A 13,929-nucleotide genomic window follows, 5' to 3' on the forward strand; every position below is an offset into this window, starting at 1 on the left:
TTACATCAGTCTTAGTTTTCTCCTCATCAGAAATTTGGCGCATCTATGGCAGTCCTTGTCCATCTTATACTCTGATGTCTATCATCAAGAGTTCACCTGTACATTGGTCATACTCAGAGGCGATTATAAAACACTGCAATCTACTGGAATCAAAGAGCAGAAAATCACTGTGGAGCCTAGGCAAGCTATAGTGCAGTGTTGGAAGTCCTATGTGAAGCCACAGCTACATCTGACTATGAAGGGGTTAAGCTGCATACTGATTGATGGTAGAATTCCTTGGAGAACCTCAATGATACACCCTGCACCTGAAGTCTTTCATCTCTTACCCTATCACACAGCTGCTCTGGCCTCACACAAGCTATAAAACTCTGGGCTATGGCAGACTGTGGTATTGGTAGCAGCTGCCAGAATGGGCTTGGGCAAAGCAGGAATGAGGCTGGTCTTAGCCCTTTTGGCTTATGGATTGGGGTCTTTAGTATGTGTGGCACAGGACTATTGGGATGATCCTTCCCATCTGCAGTGTGGATCTGACACTATGGAGATTTCTCTACCTTCTTTGTTGGAGGATGCAGCTTTTGCCTTGAGTATCATTGGTAGGTCCTATGTAGTAAGTAGTCTAAGATGTATGTAATACCTTCTCATGGTGCTGTCTTCTGTGGAAAATGTGGTGGTACTTTTTATTGCTTAGGCCTTTTGCCCATGAATGTAAGGGCTCTGTGTCCATGGTGTGGACCGCATACTGCGGTTCCACAATACTCGGGTCACCAGCTGTGTGCATTCTGCATCATGGATGTGGACCCATTCACTTAAATGCGTCTGCAAACCTGGATATGCCTTGCGGAATGGGAGCACTACGGAGTGCTTCTGTGGTGGTTTGTGCTTTTGTTCCACAAAAGGATAGAACTTATATCTTTGTGGAACAGATGGATTGCAGACCCCATTCAAGTAAATGGGTAAGTAATCTGCATGTGGGTGCCCATGCATTGTAGTCCAGTGTGGGCATGGAGCCCTTATGTTTGTGGGCGAGAGGCATTATTATGTATCTGTCTGTACAAGGTGACCCTATGTTTCTGTATTTAGGAGTAGCAGCTTCAAAATGAACAGTGCTCAGTTTACCAGAGAGGCATCTGGGGGTGAATATCTGCTAGTACTGTCTAAATATCTGCGCATGCCAGTGTTTTGTTGGTGCCCCTGGGTTTATTTCCCAGCAGCAAAGTTAGATTCAGATTATATGCCATTAGAAAAGGGCAGGGCAAGTGTGGCATGTTGGGGGTGAGCAAACTTGTGTACAAGGTTTCAGTTATCTAAAGATTCTGCTACAACTAACCAAAAGTTATGGTCAGTGGTAGAGGAATCCATAATGGATTTCTTGGAACCCAAACCTTGTACACTGAACTTGAGAACACAAGTTTGCTCATCCCTACTGTTAGTGTACTGCCACACATGGTGGGTTTGCAAATATTCCACTTTGGAAACTGGAAATTCATAGTAGAAACCGGCAACATATCGACACCGGGGTTGGATTGGCCCACCAGAGTACCAAAGGATCCTCCAGTGGGCCTAAGATCTGACAATAATGGGCCCTTAATTCTCTATATAGAGTGGGCTCTCAATCATTTCCTCTGGTGGGGCCAAGGGACTTCACTCCAACTCTGCTCGACATGTGTGGACTTAACATTGATACTGCCTGGGTTTTCTTGTTGAAAAGGTCTTGAGCTAGTGATTGAGACTAGAATCTCTAAATGTCAGCTCAGGGTTGACCTTCTAAAGTCAGTCCTCACTGAGACACCAGACCCCCATAAACCTACCCAGTAATTATTTCTTTTGTCACAGGCCCGAACATGAGTAGACCACTGGCATTGCCCTGCTATACAGTTGAGCTGTGCACTGGCCACTAGGTGGCTGTGCTCATGTAAGGGTCAGCCCCTTAGAATATTGTTTTTTGCACAGATATCTGCAATATTGTGCTACATAGACTGATGACTTATTTCAGCCACTGTAAGGCCGCTGTTGCTTTGAGTAAGAGGAAGCTGAACGGTTTCTGGGATACACAAGAGGTAGGAGGAGCCAGAAGTTCCTGGGGTTTGAGGGCTGGGTGTGTGCGAACTGGGAGTTGTAATGATGGCTGCTATGTTAGGAGCCAAGTAAAGGCTAGTGATGGGACACTGAGCCTGACTCATGGAGTCCTGAGAAGCTGGCTGTGTTTGAGACAGGCCAAGATAGCCTCTTAACTAAAGTACTGCAGTGTGTTCCAGAGGAGTGGGACCGTGTGTCAGACCAGTACAAGGTCTTGCCATTCCTGTCATTGACCAATTGTGCCTCTGGTGTGGTGGTACTGTTTAGGTTTTCCAGCAGTTTCATTTTGCTCCTTAATAATAAAGCTGGTTTTTGCTTCAGTCTGCTGTACTGTACTTGAATCCTGCCTTGCGGTCTCTTCCTCCCCTGACCACTACACTTGCATCAAAACACACCTGCCATCTGGAAGCTGGGTGTTCTGATAATGGTGGTAAAGGGAGTTTTTCATAACTAGAATGTAAAAAAACTGTATCTCTCTCTCATATATGCATTTATAGATCTCAGGAGCCTGAATTGCAAACTGTTAAAATAATGCGGCATGCTAAGGATTTGATGGTCCTTTCCATGCATCAAGTCACCCCCTTTTATGCCATACTTGCACTTGGGAGTGGTGGGGTCTGGAATATTGTCCCTGAAAAATCTATGCATGGAAATGGTTTCTCACTCCAGGTTAAGAATGCCGCAGGATGCACCTAATTTATGATGCAGTGTGTTCCTTGTCATAAGTTGGGCACATCCCCTGCCAGTATATCGGAGTGAGACCTGCGTGGAACTATAATGGAAACTCTACTCAATGGGATTTATCAGTGCAGTTCATTCATGTGGTAAGTATTTGGCTTGCACTCCACTTTCAGGAATGGGAGGCTTTCTGCAGATGTCAACTATGCCTAAACTGTCCTTTAAATTTTCTCTACTGGAATACAAATGTGCTTCAAAGTAAGGGGAGTCTACACATGGTGGCCATTATGGGTTTTAATCACACCAGTATGTAGGGTCATGGCAGGTCAACAAGGTTGTCAAATTGTTGGCTTTGCAGGCAAATGGGTGTTCTACCTGTACAATGGTTCAACTCCTAATAGTTCAAAACTGTGCCAAGCTGAGGTAAAACTTAAAGCTGGAGTGTTTTTTCTTCATTGTGGCTGTTGTGTGGACTCAACAACTTGTGTACAGTAAAAATGTCATACTGAATTTTAAGAGCAAGTTGTATGTATGAACTGACTGTAATTCTAGACAAGAATGGAAAACCTCACTATCTTCACAATGACTCCACTTGTGGGACTTGGATTGGACAGAAACCTGATGGCTCACTGGTGGTTGGCTCTACTTTCAATGGGTGTTATGTTCGTGAGGAGGTAAGTTGTGGAGAATCTAACTCTGCAAGGTCTGAACTGCTCATAACGGTTTAAGGGTAGATTTATATTGGTGTTTCTTGCAGTGAGAACAGTAGCTCAGAACAGTAGTTGAAGGCCCTTAGGATGGAAGTGTTTTTGCTACTGTTTTTAGGGGGCTTTTTTGTACTAAGGGGAAAGCTGCAGGAAAATTTACACTTGTATAGATTTTTTATTTTTTTTTCCCCCTCTCAGAATGGAAGCTATGTGGTAACGATAACTCTGGAAGAAATTCTTCGTGATGAGAAGTCCCAGTATCACAAGAGAGATCTTGCATGCCCGATTCTTCCAGGTAAAGATTTGTATATAAAAAAAGCTTGGTAGACTGTTTAATTGGTTGGTCAGATTATCTTCTGTCCACAGAATATGTAAGTGTCCAATTGACTTTGGCTGGTGTTTCCCCCACCACTATTCGAATGGAGAAGACACACTGCCACTCTACTCTTGGGCTGCTGGAGACAGTCTAGTGACAATGATTAGCTATCGCCTGCAGCCCCATGGACAAAGTGGCAGTCTCATGCTTGGATTTAAGATGACATGCTGCCTGCAGCTACAATTTGAGTTTTTAGACTGGGGTAAAGATTAACTTGGTCATGCTTTTCAGTCAAAGTACTGTGCAGAATAACATTTAAATTCACTTTAAAGTTGATCCAATACTCTGCAGGAAAGTAGCAGCCCTTAACAATCCCTATGATGGTCCATAGTTCTAGCAGTTCAGTTTGAGCTGAATTTTCCAGATTAACCACTTGTTCAAATGGTGTAATTTAACCAGTTTATTAACTTGTTACCCCCATAGAACCTAAATCTAGTCCCATAAATTCAGTGAAACCTAGTTAATCTGGGCATCCTAGGGCCTGTGGACATCTAACTTGCTGTCACTATACAGCAGTGAGGATGAGAACTTCTCCAAGTGTGTGACTGAGTTCTCTAAAAATCTGCCCCATGCTTTACTTGTGCTGTGGGTTTCACACTCTGCAATATATTCCATGGCAAAATTCCACCTCCAGCTGTACTGGAATTCCAGAGGTTTAATGTGCAGAACGATTGCCTGTAAACAAATGCTGGCAAAAGGTAGTCATGAACATCCTGATGTTGTGAAACATGGCCACTCTAGCCAGCTGATGGCAGATTGTCATCTGGATAGACATTGGCAGTGTTTATTGTCCAGCTACTTGCTAGCCAGGAGCAGTTCTATGAAGGATCTCAAGACCTTTGCCCAGTGTCATTGGAAGTGTGCAGCAAGTTTGGACTACTGTGGCTGCGCTGGCGTATGATCATTCAAAGGCTAGGCTATTCAGCCATTAACCTAATTCTGTCATGTATAGTAAAGTCAAAGGTTTTCCACTTTGTCCATAAATTGTCTGACTTTTGTGATCAGCTGTCCAGAAATTCTGGTTGGCAACCCTGTCCCCACCCCATAAATTTTCCATGGAGAGTTAAACAAAAGGGTGTATAAAGTTTGTGCCAAAATTTGGAACTTGCTTTATTCTCAGGCTATTCAACCTGGGCATGGTTTAGTATGCTAGTAACATTGACTTAATTTCATGCAAGGTTTTGGAATTGTTAGTGAGGCAGTTAACACAGTTGGTCTATAATTTTTAAAGATGCTCTACGTTTAACTTCACAACTGGTTCATCTTGGAGAACATTCCACCAACTTGGTGTCAATGCAAGACTGTCTTTAGAAAGTCCCAACATCATACTTATGTTTTTGCACCTCCACAAGTAGGCTTAAAAGGTTTTCACTGTTCAGTAGGTGTGGGTCCCACATCTCAGATGCAAACCTATAGGCCACACACTTATATAATTCTCCACTCAAATCTATGGGAGCAGCATAAGTGGCTTGGGAAGCTAATTTAAAAATTCTATGGGTTGTCTGGTTTCAGGAGGAAACTGGACTAGAGGGGGATCTGCCTGCAGTAGTGTTGCTTACTAGACAGATATCATGTTGCACTACTAGTGCTGATCCAGGACTTGTTAACCTGGCTGCTCAAATGGACATGTGACCACTATAATCGATTACTGGCCTTGGGGTACTTTCACACTAGTTATTCTTTTCCGGTATGGAGTTCTGTCCTAGGGGCTTAATACGGAAAAGAACTGATCAGTTTTATCCTAATGCATCTCTGAATGGAGAGCAATCTGTTCAGTAGGCTTCAGGATGTCTTCAGTTCAGTCACTTATGGTATTTGGCCGGAGAAAATACCACAGCATGCTGTGGTATTTTCTCCGTCCAAAATTCCAGAATACTTGCTGGATCCAGCATTTTCCATTGAAGTGCATTAATGCCTGATCCAGCACCAAGGGTTCAAAACCCCGTTTTCTGGTCTGCACATGCGCAAACCTTTAAAAAATGTGAAAAATAAATACTGTCAGTTTTTCCAGATGACACCAGAGATGGATCCAGTATTGCAATGCATTTGTGAGACAGATCAGTCAACAAATGTAATCTGTTTGCATACGGATTTCCGGATCCGGTGACAGAACTGCCTGCCGGAATCCAACTACGCAAGTGTGAAAATACCCAGTGCACATAGGCCAGTGACTGGCTGTAGCAGTTGGGTGATGTCACTACTGCAGGTGGGTAAAAAGATCCCAGCAGAGAACTGGACTAGACAGTTTCCCAGTTTTCTACTGAAACTGGACAACCCCTTAATGTCAGTCACAGGACATGGACTTCAAACGAGTTGAGTTAGTGCTCCTGTTTCATGGATCTGTTGGAGACCTAAATTGTATTGACAATGTTTCCTTATCTATAGTTATGGATGCTCCTAGTCCAAGTGACTGTGCTTCAGTTCTGCAAGCTGACCGCCTGCCGTGTGCTAATGACTCTGTATCTCAAGAACTTTGTGAAGGACTTGGATGCTGCTTTTCTCAAAATGCACTTCTACTGCGCTGCTACTATGGAAAGAAATGTGAGTCTTCGCATTAATGTAATTCTATTCAACCCCCACCACCCGGGCTGTAGCAGTTAGCATATCACTGTCAGTTTACATAAATAAAAAAATAATGGCTGCACACAAGCAGTAAAGCTGAGAAATGGGGATCATTCTGTCAGTTTACAGTTGGAATATATTGGCAGAAATTAATCATGACATCACGTTTCATGAGATTGAGGGACTCCACTTTCTGACAATCAAAATGCTCATCTGCAGGTCCAATTCAGCATAACTTGTATTCATGCTAGGATTTACCCCATTGTCTGATAGAACGGAGCCCTGAAAGTGATGGAGGGTGCATGTGCAGCCACCCTACATTTATTTTATGTGGCCACTGAAAATGGCTTAGCACGGGCTTGGCTATTTCCATCAGGCCCATAGAAGTGAATGGAAGCAGTGACCAGTCATGTGTGGTGCGCTTCCATTCACTTCTATGGGGAGTGCTTGGTGGTGGCTAGACTAGTCCTCCAGCCACCACATTGCGTGGCTCTGCTTAGATGGGTGTGGCCCCCACCCCTATAACACAATGGGGGCATCTGATGGCGATATGCCCCATTGTCTGAGATGAGACAACCCCTTTAATTGGGGCAGCAAGGTAATCTACTGCAGTGAAAAAGGGGGTCAGTCAGCACATCCCAATGCACAGGTGCACGCTGCCATGGCTAGAAACGCAAAGAAAGAAAACCCAATGCAACAGCACTCTGCAAACACCCATAACATACAACAATTCCATAGTAATAGAAAATATTCTGGTGCTAATGCTATGCTCTTCCGAATTTGAGATTCTTGGCAAATTTTGTACAATTTTTGCATGTCTGCTGGCATCAAGGCGATATCTATAAGATGGGAACCTAACATTGAATACTACCTGCTATAGTGCCATACTGGCCACCATAACATACCGAAGTACCTCAGTTAGAAAGGTCATCAGTATAAAGGTTGAAAGACCCATCAGGGTAGGTCATTAGGATCTGCTCAGAGGGGGTCCAACACCTGGGACCCCTGCCAATTAGCAGTTTTGAGAAGGCACCAGCACTCCTGTGGGCACTGCTGCCTTCTCACAACTCCATACATTGTATAGCAGCTGTGCTTGGTATTACACTTGGGCCCCATTTACTTGAATGCGGCTGAGCTACTCCTAGGCCATGTCCACAATTAATGTGGCATCACTGGCCTAGGAAAAGCCACAAGATGTCTGCAGTGCTTACTGGAGGGCTGCTAACTTCTGAAACAGCTGATCGGTGGGTGTTCCAGGTGTTGTACACCTACTGATTACATACTTGCCTATTCTGAGGATGGGTCAGTATAAGTCAGGATAAACCCTTGCATGGAATCTTGAAACTTTGTTGCATGTAGAGTGGATGCCTTAACAGTCTGCCTCTTCTGTGTAGTGACGGCCTACTGCTCTGCTGACAATAACATGGTGGTTGCGATTTCAAAAGACATAACCATACCATCCTTAATCCTGGACTCTGTAAAAGTACTTGGTGTGGATTCAAACTCGTGCCCAAGCCTGATGGTGGCAACAACTGCATCATTTATTGGGTTCCAGTTCCCATTGTCCTGTGGGAGTGCAAACGAGGTGAGCAAAACGTCCAATCATGCTGAACCTGCCTGAAATACTGCTCAATGTCTATTGACTACAGAAAATGGCAAGGGGAACTGGCCCAATCTAGTCCAGATCAGGCATGTCTTTTTATCTGTGCATATTTTAGGTGTTCTGAATATTTATATATATATATATATATATATATATATATATATATATATAAATTTTTTTTTAAACTTATCTTTGGATAGATTATCAGCATCTGATCGGCGGGGGTCCGACACCTGGGAACCCTGCTGATCAGCTCTTTGAGAAGGCAGTAGTGCTGTGGCCTTCTCGCTGTTTACTGCCGGTCCAGTGACGTCACAACTAGTATCAATGGCCTTGGCAGGGCTAAGCTCCATTTAAGTGAACAGATCTTAGCCCCACCCAGGCCATTGATACTAGTCACGATGTCATTGGGCCTGCGGTAAACGGCAAGAAGGCAGCAGCACTACTGCCTTCTAAAACAGCTGATCTATCCAGAGGATAGATCATCAGTTTAATAACCTGCTTAACCCCTTAAACACTTTTTTTTTTTTCAAAGAGGTTGTCCACTTCTAATATCCACATTTACACTGCCAGACTTTCTTTGAAGCACTGAACACTTTCATCAGCCACTGTTGTGGTACAGCCATTAGACATAATCTGCATGTGTTGCATGCAAACTTGGCTTGGATTTCATCCTATGCACTACAAAGGGGCAAAGATCAGCAGAATAAACTGCTGTAGGTTAAAAGGGGTTTTCAGAGTAATAATGGCCTAATCTCAGGATGGGCCTTTATTACCTGATGGGTAGGAGTCTAAATCCCTGCACCCCTGTTAAGCTATTTGAGGCCATTGAGTACCAAGGCCTCTTGGGCCATGTGACTAACATCACTGGCCCATGTACAGCTGCCAGTTTGGCCTTATTTGAGTGAATTGATGAATATGGTGTGAAGGTGCTTAACGCACCAAAGCTTCTTCAAAGATCTGTGGGAGTTGGACCCACACTGATCAGATATTGATAACTGAAGGGTAAAATCTTCCCAAAAAACCCCTTTAAAACCTGCAGCTCAGTGGTCAGCGCTGGTGCCTTACAGCACTGGGGTCCTTGATTTGAATGAAAGGACAACATCTGCATGGAGTTTGTTTGTATGTTCTCCCCGTATTTGCGTGGGTTTCCTCTGGGTACTCCTGTTTCCTCCCACACACCAAAGACATACTGATAGGGAACTTAGACTGAGCTCCATTGGGGACAGCGTAATGTCTATAAAGTGCCGCAGAATATAGTAGCGCTATATAAGTGCATTAAATAAACCATGTTCACAGCATGCGGATACCACTATTTAAAATCTTATTCTCTCTGCTTCTGCTGTAAAATGCCTTGTATCTGTCAGTGTGGACACTTTCATTTAGGCTGTCGGGTGTAAGTTATGAAGAGAAATGCTAAATAACAGTAAATCTCACCTATGTTAACTATTTAACAGGCGGTTGATGCATCCATAGTCTATGAGTACACTTTTGTGGCAACCAACAGAGTAATCACCTGGCAGTCGGCATCGGTCACTAGAGACAGTACTATGAGGTAAGGTCAAGGTTTTTTTTTTTTTTTTGACCCTACAAGTACCATGGTTGGATTACAAAATGCTTCTCTTCCTACAGAGTGACTGTAAGCTGTAGCTTTTCACGGACTCGCATTGTCCCACTGCAGGTAGAGGTCTTCACCCTTCCACCTCCTCTCCCTGTATCTACCATGGGACCTCTAACCTTGGAGATGAGAATAGCTCAAGGTAATTAACAAGCTACTTGGAAACAATTTGTGACCTGCATAGGAAGGGTTGGGCATGGCAAAGCTGTTACAGGCCTAACTTAAATGGCTTACCTTACGCAACCACTTTAAATTGGCTCATCTTAAGAACTGTCTAAAGGTGTTTGATGTAGATAAGATCATACATAATACATTCCTGATAACAGATATTGGGGGGAAACCTGAACATACTGTCGGTGGGACCCATGGTGAAAAAAGTTGTAAGCAGGGACAACAAATGTGGGCCAGTCAGCAACACAATGGTGCACCACAAAGTGCCATTCCAGCAGAACCAAATGGTGCAGCTACCTAAAATTGCTACCTTACCACAGTATTTATCTGTCTTGCCATGCTGAGGGTAGGTGACAGTTAAATTCAAGAGGGCAGCTTCTGGGTGCCAACCCCCAAGCTGTAACTTCAAAATCACAAATGGTAAGAAATCTGAACTGACTGCCATCCATCTGATGGGAACATAACTTAGTCTGGCATGCAGCTAGTGTATAAGGGCTTATGTAGTTGTACTTGACAAAATGTTCTATTGACTAATATGCCAAACAGATTCCCTTATTCTTGGATGTGAAACTGTATGGTCATGCAAAAGCTGATGTTAGGATATGTCTTGCAGATGTGCAGTATAGCTCATTCTATGCAGATGAAGATTATCCTATTTTAAGAGTGTTAAGAGATCCTGTGCATGTTGAAGTTCACATCCTGCAGAGGACTGATCCAAGCCTAGTTCTGATTTTGAACAACTGCTGGGCCACCAGTTCTCCTGAGCCTACTAGCTTTCCCCAATGGCCTATCTTGTCCAGCAGGTGAGGACTGGATAAACGATCAAACATTCTCTTGCTTAGGGCTGTAATGATACAAGTACTTATGTTGTTTCAGCTGCCCTTTTGCTGGAGACAACTATCTTACGGAGCTGGTTCCTGTTACTTCCTCACAAGGAATAACTTTCCCAACATACTACAGTCGTTTCATTGTAAGCACCTTCACCTTTGTGGATTCGAACACCCAAACTGCTCTTGGAGGATCGGTAAGCTGCTTGGATAAGTGTTTTTATGGAAGTGTGTGGAGGACTTGTTGCCAAATCAATAGGTGTCACCTGTAATTTAAAGAAATATTGACCTTCCCAGATCTAGTAAGCCATAATTCCAATATGGATACTACCCACTGTACATCTAATCCATGTTGTAGATGCTCCTCACAGAATCTTTGTAGAATACACACAGTACTTGAGTCCTGATTTATGCCTTCACTCCAGAATTGTGGCATCAGTTGCCAAATGGGGCTATTGTGACTTCCTGGGCTCGCTTGTGTAAAAATTTAGACCTTGCATTTTTATACCACTTTAAGATGAGGAAACTATTTGTATCTCCCTTTGTTCCTGTGTGGCTTCAAGCCACAGGAAGTATAAGCCAGCCAGCTATCTCTTAGAACCTGAACTTCCTTGCCTGCACAGATCCTGGGGCCCTCTGTTCTACTATATCCTTGCCTCACAGGGGAGGTATGTCGGCTAACTTTTACAATCTTGGAACTGGAGTCCAGATGGTCAAAAAAAATCTACGTTCCTGCCCACGTCATAGCCCTGTGCCATGGGCTGGGGAGAGGGGAGCATTTTGACTGGTCCCAATTTCCCAGCATGGGGTGCTCAGGACTCCCTGCTCTCCGCACAGTACCAGGTATCTTCCCTACAGACAGACAGGGCCGCTGATAGGCCAGTACAGCTGGCCCAGTTGTACCGGGCCCGGCTGGCAGGGGGGCCCGGGCTGCGACTCCCGAGCCATTTTAATTTTTTTGCTGTCAGTGGGCTGGCTCCAGTAACAGCAGGCAGTGTGGGGGCGGCGCTCACTCACTGACGTCACACGCCTGCTCCTCCCACTAGGCGGCGCAGGCGCGTGACGTCAGTGAGTGAGCGCTGCCGCCCGCACTTGTACTGGAGGTGGAGGGAGGAGGCAGGAGCTGAATGTAAGGTAGTATTTTAGTAAAGAGATGAGCGCTGTGCCTGTGCTAAAATTAAAGTTACTGTCTGCAGCCTGCACGGCTGCACCGATTTATTAATGTATACTACTGTGGGTGGCGGGGGGGGATCTATATGGATGACGTCATGACGGCACTGTTATAGGGAGGGCGGGGGATCCGTGGATGGCACTGTTATGGGGGGGGTCTGTCATGTGGATGACACTTATGGGGGGGTCTGTGGATGACACTGTTATGGGGGGGGATCTGTGGATGACACTGTTATGGGGGGGGATCTGTGGATGACACTGTTATGGGGGGGATCTGTGGATGACACTGTTATGGGGGGGGATCTGTGGATGGACACTGTTATGGGGGGGGATCTGTGGATGACACTGTTATGGGGGGGATCTGTGGATGACTGTTATGGGGGGGATCTGTGGATGGCACTGTTATGGAGGGTATCTGAATGGCACTGTTATGGAGGGGTATCTGTGGATGACACATAGCATAAGATGCTATATACGGTATGTGCCATCCACAGATCCCCTCCATAACAGTGCCATCCACAGATCCCCTCCATAACAGTGCCATCCACAGATCCCCTCCATAACAGTGCCATCCACAGATCCCCTCCATAACAGTGCCATCCACAGATCCCCTCCATAACAGTGCCATCCACAGATCCCCTCCATAACAGTGCCATCCACAGATCCCCTCCATAACAGTGCCATCCACAGATCCCCTCCATAACAGTGCCATCCACAGATCCCCTCCATAACAGTGCCATCCACAGATCCCCTCCATAAAAGTGCCATTCACAGATCCCCTCCATAACAGCGCCATTCACAGACGACCCCCCCAGCGCCATAAATATCACTTGTAGACAAATCTGCATGTTGTTTCAAGGCGGCATCTGGGGAGGGGCCAAGGGCGGAGCCAGGGGTGTGGCTGAAGGAGGGATCAGGGGGTGGAGCTGAAGGGGGCCCCGTCATGTATGCTGTACGGGGCCCCATGATTTCTATCAGCGGCCCTGCAGACAGACATAAGCTTCCCTGCATAGCACTGTACTCTGGCCAGCTCAATATTGGGCTACTATAATTTTAGCTGATTAACCACCCTTGGTATTTAAATTGATTCCAAACAGCACATTGAACTAGTGTGTGAATAACACAAATACCAGAAGCTGTTTGTTACAATTACATAAACTACAGGTGACTTGCATTGACTTGTGTTCCTATAGGTATTCTTTCACTGCAGTGCTTCAGTATGTGTCCCATCTGCCTCGGAGACATGCTCTGTGACCTGTCAAAGGAAAAGTAGGTGACCCAGTAAATTGTCTTTACTCCTCTCTCAGTTGAGGGTTTTCCATTCTGCTAACATTTAACTGATTGCTTGTTACACTACTTGTAGGCACCAATTTGATCAACTTTTTGTCTTGCAGAGAGAATGGTGGAATTGCAGCAGACAGACAACACTCTTACAGTGACTTCTCATGGTCCTGTGATATTTTATTCTGAAGAGATCAAAACAAATAACCTAGTCGACAAGGACGAAGGTAGTGTGCTAGTGACATCACTGAATGTGGTTGTGCATGGTACAATAGTTGAGGCCTTCAAACTGGGCTGAAGTTCAAATTGGCAAAGATCATACGGGTAGTATCAAAAGTATGTTACTTCAGCATTTTGAACGCACTCCTACAGGACTTTGCTCAATACTGGCTGTAATTGAAAATGAACCTGGCATACAAATGTTCTAGCTTGGACTAACTTGTTTTTTTTTTTTTTTTTTCCCCTTTAAAACAGGTTTTGGCTCTGGACTTGCCCTTGCTTGGTTTCCAGGCATAGTGGCTACCGTCTTCATCTTGGTGGTGTCTCTTCTGGGTATCTACTTGTATAGGAAACAAAAAAAATATGCACTGTCCACAGTAAATGATTTAATAAAGTAGATTTTTCAAGTAACATTTATTGTGTTCAATATAACAATATTGCTGATGAAGAACTTGTGGGATTTTGAGTTGCTCATCTAACTAGTAACTGCTCTAGGTTGCTGGTCTTCCTATACAGCATAGTTCCTTGTGTTCTCTACACTAAACTGTCTCTCAGACATCACCATTGCAACTGAACAAGCTAGTACCAGGGGCGTAACTAGAACTGACTGGGCCCCACAGCAAATTTTTTACAGGGCCCCC

At 44.6% G+C, this 13,929-nt stretch overlaps 1 protein-coding gene across 1 annotated transcript; it reads left to right on the forward strand.

The window, feature by feature from the left end:
* The first annotated feature begins 409 nt into the window (after positions 1-409).
* Positions 410-13,686, forward strand: LOC121004797 (zona pellucida sperm-binding protein 4-like). Its single transcript, XM_040437196.1, has 12 exons — positions 410-593; positions 3,307-3,428; positions 3,660-3,756; positions 6,223-6,378; positions 7,794-7,984; positions 9,460-9,557; positions 9,635-9,762; positions 10,405-10,594; positions 10,668-10,815; positions 12,982-13,057; positions 13,183-13,296; positions 13,544-13,686. Exons 1-12 carry the CDS (start codon positions 410-412, stop codon positions 13,684-13,686), a joined length of 1,647 nt encoding a protein of 548 aa, XP_040293130.1.
* The last annotated feature ends 243 nt before the right edge of the window (positions 13,687-13,929 follow it).

The sequence above is a fragment of the Bufo bufo genome, chromosome 1 (genome assembly GCF_905171765.1).
Source record: "Bufo bufo chromosome 1, aBufBuf1.1, whole genome shotgun sequence".
NCBI lineage: Eukaryota > Metazoa > Chordata > Amphibia > Anura > Bufonidae > Bufo > Bufo bufo.

Bases quoted from the DNA above. Each gene is read 5' to 3' on its own strand.
- LOC121004797 (XM_040437196.1), top strand. From the start codon at position 410: ATGGGCTTGGGCAAAGCAGGAATGAGGCTGGTCTTAGCCCTTTTGGCT. The intron at 10,595-10,667 runs GTGAGGACTGGA...ATGTTGTTTCAG, and splicing joins TGGCCTATCTTGTCCAGCAG to CTGCCCTTTTGCTGGAGACA. The intron at 13,297-13,543 runs GTAGTGTGCTAG...CCTTTAAAACAG, and splicing joins CCTAGTCGACAAGGACGAAG to GTTTTGGCTCTGGACTTGCC.